An 8,313-nucleotide genomic window follows, 5' to 3' on the forward strand; every position below is an offset into this window, starting at 1 on the left:
TCCTAAAACAAACATTGACCCAAATATGTCAATGCCGTACTCAGTTGATAGTGTGGAAGTATTATTTTTATACAAATCAACAAATATCACAATGGACTCATAAAACAGGTACAGAATTAGTCTTCTAGATGGTTATGCAAAGTTTTATTTAGGCTCATCTAGGATTGGTTTGGTCTTTTGGATAATAATTAATAAGATTATATGGACAGGAAGGACCCTGATCCTAGATCAGCACTCCTGCTCTGAGATGCTTTGTGAATATGGTCCCAGATCTTTTTTTTAACATGCACTGGTCTTTTTACAACCTATTGTGCACTTTTTATCACACTGGTATAGCTGACTTACTAATAAAACACATGGAAATATATGTTAGCCATCCAAATCCCTACCTCTCTCTGTTTTAGGAGGTTAATCAATGGGCCCCCACAGACTTAGGCCTACTTCTAATCTTCATAACTTGCATCCACTCTGTTCTTTCTCCTCTCAACATCTCCCCTCTCAAACGGTTGCATGGATTAGAGAAGTGTCCCCAGACGTCACTTTTCAATCCCACTCTGTGTATGTACGACAGATACTTTACTTCCTGCTCTCTTTGCAGGGATACGGGGATACAACAGGATAACACATGTGGGAAAGGGATCTAGGAGAGGCATGCGATCTTAATAGCATAATAGCAGTTGCTTCATGCGTATTGGTTGGATGATTAAGTGCCGCTAAAGTGTACAATGAAGTTGGACTGCTGCTGTTCATTGCACACTGATCGGATTGTCTTATTACTTTGTTGGGCCCATTTTTATGCACGTGGTTATTATGCAAGCATTTATGTAGCAGTTTTAAAAGAGGAATGTTGCATATTTGATCTGTGGTGAATGAGTTTTTCAGCACATGAACTAGATGTAATCATTGTATAGGGATAATCTTTGACTATACTGGTCTTTGATTAAATGTTATTTTCTTAGCTGCAAAGCAATTTTTCTCTTGGATAATAAGGTTATACTACTCCTGTTAGTAGTACTGTATCCATCAACCACTGTCTTTTAGGCTGTTGTGAGGCTCAGGGTACTGGAACGTGAGCACAAAACACAATGACCACATAGATTTTCTTCAGTTGTTTAATGTCTTAAAAGTCAATAGCTATCCCATGTAGAAGTGGGGGGTGGGCAAACACACAGGAGATATGTCCGATATACTAATACTAAAGAGGGGGAGTCATTCGTATCAGGGAAAAAAAGAATTGATTAGAATGCAAATAATGAATGTGGATGATCAGGAAGTATACAGAGCATTGTATGCTATCACCACTAACTTTATTGGATAAACCCCTGAGTTTGAAAAACAGTGTTCAGAAAAGAAGAGACCAGAAAACAGAAAAAATGACAATTGAAATTGCCAGTCTTCTAGAAGTTTGCGTGGTGTGTCTGTGTAACACATTGTTGGTACCAGACATGATTGCATTTTCAAGTCAAGTTTAATATTTACAAAAACAACATAAACAGAATCGTAGCAATATTCATAATAGCTTTAGAATTAATAATAATAATAATTATAGTAATAATGATCATATTAACTTCAAACAAATTACCACAATTTTACTTCAAAGGACTCACAAATTTAAAGAAACATAATATGTTATAGTCTAATACAAAAAGGTGAAACGATACATCAACACAAAATGGTACCCCTCGCTCCTTTACAGGTAACAACTGAGAGATGGTCCATGCTTTCTGTGCAAGGGTAGCGCAGTCATGGCCAGACCCTTCCCTTTCTACTGTTGAGTCTTCTCTCCTGCAAATATCTCATTGTAATAGTATATTCGGCAACAGGGTTAGTTAAGTCATTAAGGGGAAATGAAGTATTTAAGTACTGGTGAAGTAATCATCAAAGCCCCCCCTCCTCCCCCCACCCGCCCAACAAACACAGAGTTGGATAGAAACGCAAAGGCTACACATTTGTCATCCTTGCATATCCCAGAATGCCTTGTGCCCAGATGTGATTAATTCCACGATTGGTGCTCAAAGACAAGAGGTCTGTTACTAACCCTATCAACCTAACCCAGCCCCCCTCCTTTACCCCCCTTCACTCTAACACACTGTCTGCCGAGGGTCCCCTCTCTTCAAAGCTACTGGGTAAAAGGATGCAACAATGGTCTACGGTCTCTACTTGGCAGTACCAAAGGTTATCCTTGCTTTACCCATCCCCTCTTGCTTATTGAGAAACCCATGCACGTCTGTGTGTCTGTCTATGTGTCTGTTTGGCTCCAGGATCTCTCAATTCACCAAATATGAGAAGCAGCTTCAAAACAAAAATAAACCATAAAACAAATGACAGAGGGAAAACAACAACATTGTCCTCATTGGAGTCAGGCTTCGCCTGTTGCTGGAACTCCCTCTGTTTGTTCAATATCAAATTCAAGGCAGGGTCGTTTTCTTCATTACAATGTACACAACTTTCATTTGTCCTGAAGTAATGACAAAAATAACCACTGAATCCAAGTTGGTCTAAAGTCAAGGCCAGCCCACCCATCTTGGGGGTGGAATTCCACTTTTCCTTTCTAATTCTCAGTTACCATTAAGCACAACAAGACCACTAAAGGAGTGACAGATCTTGTTCAGAAATCAACTTGGGGTTGACTATCAGCTACCTGACCAATGGGATCCATTGCAACCAATATTTAATATCCTTTTTTCTTTTCTTATTATTTTTCGATCAATTGTTCGTTCTCTCCATCAAATTGATACTTCATCCAGCCTTCAAATTGCAAATCTTTATTCATTTGGTCCTCAAAACCCTGATTATGGCATACAAGAATGGACCTTTGTTAATTATGCTGTTTTTCGAAATGTAATCATCAAATTATAAATGTATACAGTTTCATTCTACAGGTATTGCTTTCAATCGTGTGGTATGTATTCCTTTTTAAAATCAGTTCTCAATTTTAGTATCTCAATTATCTTTTTACATGTTGATTAGCTTGTCATCACTTGTATATGACTAACTTTATTACCTCAATGTCCCATTGATTGTGCATCCTCACGTTGATAATACTGTATTGATTGGATATCATTGATTTAACAATATTGATGTGGTCAGTCATTTCTTGTCACCTTCCCAAAAATCACAAAGCCCAACATCATTGGATCTGCTTCCACATTGCTTTCCATAACACAGAAATAATGACATTTTCTCAGTCATTGAGTTCATGGACTGAAATGATTAGTTGACCATCTATGTGTCCAAGTCTTTAACACTAAATGGAATGGGAGCTTCTCCTGGCTGGTCCCTTCCTTACCTCCGCCCCCCTACAAGACCTGGAACTTCCAGGAGTTCTGGTCTTTGTAGTCCAGGCAGTCAGCTGCGTTGAAGTTGAGTTTCCAGGAGGCAGCTTGGTCCTTGTAGTCCAGGCAGTCGACGGCCCCGAAGCCCAGCGAGGCGGCTGTGTAGCCCTGTGAAGACAGAGAGGCAGGGGACTGGCCGAGGTGCCCGCCCATGGAGGTGATGGGGCTGAGGGCGCCCCCGGTGGCGGAGAGCTGTGAGTGCATGGGGGACAGGTAGGAGCTGCAGTCCAGGCCAGTGAAGTAGGAGGACGAGCCTGCGTAGCTCTGGGTGTAGGCCGGAGCCTGGGTGTAGGTCATGGGGTAGGCAGAGGAGCGCTGCATGCAGGGCGTGGTGGAGACTGACAGGGGGTCTGGCAGCGGGGAGATGGAGGCAGGGCTCCAAATGGACACGGTTGCGTTGGCACTGCTGGAGCTGGGGGTGATGGCGGTGCCAGGGGGAGGGGGTACTGGACTGTAGGACCCATTGGTGTTGACACTGGCCTCAGAGTTGGCCTCTCGGGCTGGAGAGGCCTTCTTCTTGGGTGGACGAGGTTTAGACTGGCCCGTGCTCTGCTGCGCCTGCTGGCGGCATTTAGCACGGCGGTTCTTGAACCATACCTGTGGAGGAGCACATGGTGAGTTCTCAGACAACTCAGCTCCCATTCTGGCCAAACAATCACTGAAGTTTTGTAAATAGACAATTGACCCACACTTTCATTTTTGCAAGATCATTTGACCAATTCTGGTGGGCATTTATGCCTGAAAGTATATATATCATGTTTATTACCTGTACACGAGACTCTGGTAGGTTGATCTTGAGGGCCACTTCTTCCCTCATGAAGATGTCGGGGTAGCGCGTTTTGGAAAACAGTGCCTCCAAGATGTCTAACTGCGCGCGCGTAAACGTGGTCCTTTCCCGACGCTGCTTTCTGGGGATGTCTAAAATACACACACACACACACAAAAGTTATTTTTTATTATATTTCGTTAACTCATCATATATTTGGTTTTGTGAACCTTTTCCCCCTTGGTCAAAATGCTTTCAAATGGAACATGAGAAAAATAGAACGGAAGAACGAACTGTCAATCACTTGTTTGGTGTAAAAATGTTGTCAAATGGCCAAGTTAAATAATAGTCTAAATTCCATTAGGCTCATTTAGAACTGAATTCGTGTATATTCGTGTAATATAATGTTACTAATAAGTACTTATACTGAGGCATATATGATGTTCTCTATTAAAACATGTATTGTATATTCATGAGTGCTTTGTTTCCAATGTTATAGAAAATAAATATATGTCTCTAGCCTATATTTAGGATATATATATATATATATATTTCCGTTTATTACAAATGTTTTTTATTTAATGTTCGAGTGTTCTATCTTTTTCTCCTATCTCTTCACAATATACATTAATTCAGCTAAACACTGTGGCTTTATAAAACATAAACAAACACTAAATAAAATACGTTCGATAAAGGGAAGAAATGTTTCTTGATAAAACATGAATGTTTTCACATGAAGGTAGAGCTCTATAAACCTTGATTTCACAACTGACAGGAACCTAAAATATCTAGAATTACAGGTCGTTGTGAATTAGACTGGTGTTCATAACGCATGGCCCTGGATCAATCAAAAATATTTGTAAAAACTGCTGCATTTTTTTCATACAAATACTTGCTGCCACATACACATGAAGTATATAGGTAATCTCATTTTAAAGCTGTCATTTTACTCCAAGGCCCTTGAAACAAGTTACTATGGACGTTGACCATATCTTTAAAAATACAAACATGGTATGTTGTATGTGCGCAATAAGGCATTTCCATTTGAAACAATGTAGTTCAGTGATGACCCTCAAAATGTGGCATCAGCTAAGAATAAGACATGGTGCCCGTAGTATGACTGTATATTATCCACAATTCGCTGTCATAAGTCTAACAATAAGAACGTAAACAACATAATGGGTACTTGTTGTGTCCTGTTCCCTTTACGCACTCGTTGCTCATGGATATGTTATCAGTACCGCTTGGAATTCAGGCAATTGTTGAGACAAACAGTTCTAAAACATGAAAAAGTTACAAATATCACTTACTTGGGTATCCGACGGCAGAGTGTAGTAGATCCATGCCAGGACCAGACAGAGTTAACCCGTTCACGGCGTAATGAGGCTGCTTAATGTAGGACATCATGCCTGTGCCGGCTTTAAAACGCTCCCTCGCACTCTCTCTCTCTCTTACACTCAGTCCGGGGGCCGGGTCTTCTGCTATTCTCCAAGGGTTGTCCCGCTCTCTCTCTTCCTCTCTCTCTCTGTCCCTCCCTCTCTCTCTTTCTCTCTATCACTTGTTTTTCTTTATAAATGCCGATCGGCTTTTTGTTTTGTTTTCCTCTTTTGTCTCTGACCCTCTCGCAGTATTTTGCCAACTTTTGAGGCTACAGTAGCACTCGCTGGTAAAGAGTGCAGGTTCAGGGCGCCGATGCTCCTTGTTCTGCTGCCTTCACACCTGTTGATCAAGCTCTTTCAAAGCACATCTATTCAATAGGTATTGTGGTGCCGGTGTATTCTTTCAATTTCACTTACAAAGTAGCCTGAAACCAACACTTAAACACACTAGCCAGTGGTATGATCACAGTTCTAAGTGTGATGAACCTTTCAATCCAAGACGTGCGCTTTCGAAGTGCGCATCGGCGTCAAGAAGGGAAGGTATGGTTCCTTATTCTCCCCGTGTCAGATCTAGCGTTCACTGGACTGAGCTCGAGCCTGTCTGTTGAAGCAAAGAGGATCGAGTCTAGCTTCCCGTGAGAGACGATAAGCTGGGGTGAGAACGCGGAACTGAGCGAACCAAGAAAGAAGTTGGCTAATTAGAGTGAAGTTCTTGCGCCGAGTAGACTCTGACCCCTCCTCTCTCTCTCTCTCTCTCTCTCTCTCTCTCTCTCTCTCTCTCTCTCTCTCTCTCTCTCTCTCTCTCTCTCTCTCTCCATGTCGTGAAACACACTTTGCACTTTATTGGATTTGATTATGTCTTTCTTTTCACCGCACACCATGCACAATCATCCAGTCAAATGAAACAACAGTTTGATATGTGTAGGATAAGGAACAACAGGTGGACACAAACCTAATTGAACACTGGCGAGACAAACTGAGTTACACTGTTCTTTTTCAAATCTCCTTTATTCGAGTTAAAAGGGGAAACATTGGTATAACAATTTTGAATTAAAACGTACAGTAACTGCATAGCCTACCAATCCACTTAACCAAAACATAAAATGTTACATTCATTCATGAAAGTTAATTTGTGAAATGAAATAGATGGGCCACTCATCACTTCTGAGTAGCCTATACGTTTGGTGTGTTATAAGAGTCCGTTTTGAATTGTTAAAGACAAAAGGACAAGCTAGCAACTCTGTTGAAGTCATTTTCCTGGAGACGTAGAGGACCGTTAGTGCTGCACTGTCAGGGAAAGCGCGATAGCCATCAGAAGAGTACATCCGTATCGAATCTATTGTCTTGTTTGGGGAGAGCAATTGGGCGATGTAGTCTGAGTGTGGAAATTCAAGGGATGGAAGGGGCTGGGGGTGGGGTGAGTGTACAAGCAGATTAAACCTACATAAAGGCCGCGTTGTTCTCTATTAAACCCCCTACTGATCCCCAACATACTGCCTCTTTTAAATTCATCTTTCTGTAGAAATAATAATAACACAATTAATACTTATAATTATGATAATAATAATAATGGCATGATGTTATTTGTTGTAATATTATAATTAACAGGGATAACAGTGCATCTTATTATTGTGTATCAAAATAGTAACATGATATCAACATTATGGTCACGATTGCAATTTAAAGCCATACATTTTTATAGTCTCTTGGTGCATTTCATTCCAAATAAGTGGGTGAATTATTATAGGCAAACTTGCAGACGTCTATTTAAGTTGTACTCGTTAGCGCAAGTCCCTCAGCGCATTTAATTGTAAATCATGACCATAATGGTTTGATTGATAGTTTCATCGGTTGTGGTGTTAAAGACAGCATTAAGATTGGCCGAAAAATTATAATAAACCGCAAAGTCACTTGCTGTTGAGTTGGGACTGAGAACATTGCGTTGCTTTAGGTTTACTTTGTCCAGTGTTTTTATTCGTTGTAGAAATCTACCCCGGTGATGCAAATGGTCTGTAAAGTCTTGGTGATTTATTTAAATGCGATGAGTTGTTGTCCATCCTGCGATTGTTGGCCTGTGCCTCATCCTATCCCTGTGGCCAGACAATTTCACAGTGTCCAAAGCCGATTCTCTGCTCTTGTTAATTGAATCGGATTTCTTATAGTTTAAAATCCACACAGACCCATGTACTGCCCAAACTGTATAAGGGGTTTATCTGAATCTGTAAAGCCACGGCGGAGATATAAAGAGAGAGAGACTATACCCGCATGTTGAACATTTTAAATCTCAAATAAACGTCTTTACCTGCGGCATCTGCCGGTGCGCATAGCGTGAGTATGTGTGTTGTTTTAACCGTCCAATTTGGAATATCTGTTTCAAGAGGCCACATCACCTGCTCAACTAGGCTACCAGGTATGGTTTTAGTCTTTACATTTCATATAGATAATATCGAAAGCTGACGATCGAAATAGCCTATTATTTGTAAATAGGACAAGAAGTCAACAGTCGATGATTAAAGACTTCAAAACTCCGTGTTACATACTTTCTGAGGAGCAAAACAAAGAGCGCGTGTCAGAGTAGGCCTGCACGCGCACTCAGACGTGCACCTGCTCGTCTGCGCTTCCAGGTCTCGCTCTCTTACCGTTCCTTCAGTACACTTTTAGTATATGCTTTTATGCATTGTGAGAAACAATTAACTTGTACAAAAGCATTTCAAATATACAATTTAAAAATAATGATGTACGTTATTCCGCGCATTTCCTGACTGTTATATTATTTTTACCATGATCAAACCGGTAGCCTTTTCAAAGACAACCAAATTGTATTCATATAAGT

General features: G+C 40.8%; 1 protein-coding gene across 1 annotated transcript; it reads right to left on the reverse strand.

The window, feature by feature from the left end:
* Positions 1–1,098: 1,098 nt before the first annotated feature.
* On the reverse strand, positions 1,099–6,166 carry LOC106612616 (homeobox protein otx5-A). Its single transcript, XM_014213951.2, has 3 exons — positions 5,412–6,166; positions 4,102–4,253; positions 1,099–3,932 (listed from the first exon to the last, which is right to left on the reverse strand). The coding sequence occupies exons 1-3, from the start codon at positions 5,506–5,508 to the stop codon at positions 3,300–3,302; spliced, it is 882 nt and encodes a 293-aa protein (XP_014069426.1). The 5' UTR covers positions 5,509–6,166; the 3' UTR covers positions 1,099–3,299.
* Positions 6,167–8,313: the final 2,147 nt, after the last annotated feature.

The sequence above is a fragment of the Salmo salar genome, chromosome ssa09 (assembly GCF_905237065.1).
Source record: "Salmo salar chromosome ssa09, Ssal_v3.1, whole genome shotgun sequence".
Lineage (NCBI taxonomy): Eukaryota > Metazoa > Chordata > Actinopteri > Salmoniformes > Salmonidae > Salmo > Salmo salar.

Excerpts from the sequence above, each read along its gene's own strand:
- LOC106612616 (XM_014213951.2), bottom strand. The coding sequence starts at position 5,508 with ATGATGTCCTACATTAAGCAGCCTCATTACGCCGTGAACGGGTTAACT. Across the intron at positions 4,254-5,411 it reads CTCTGCCGTCGGATACCCAA|ACATCCCCAGAAAGCAGCGT; the intron begins GTAAGTGATATT and ends TGTGTATTTTAG. Across the intron at positions 3,933-4,101 it reads TACCAGAGTCTCGTGTACAG|GTATGGTTCAAGAACCGCCG; the intron begins GTAATAAACATG and ends GCTCCTCCACAG.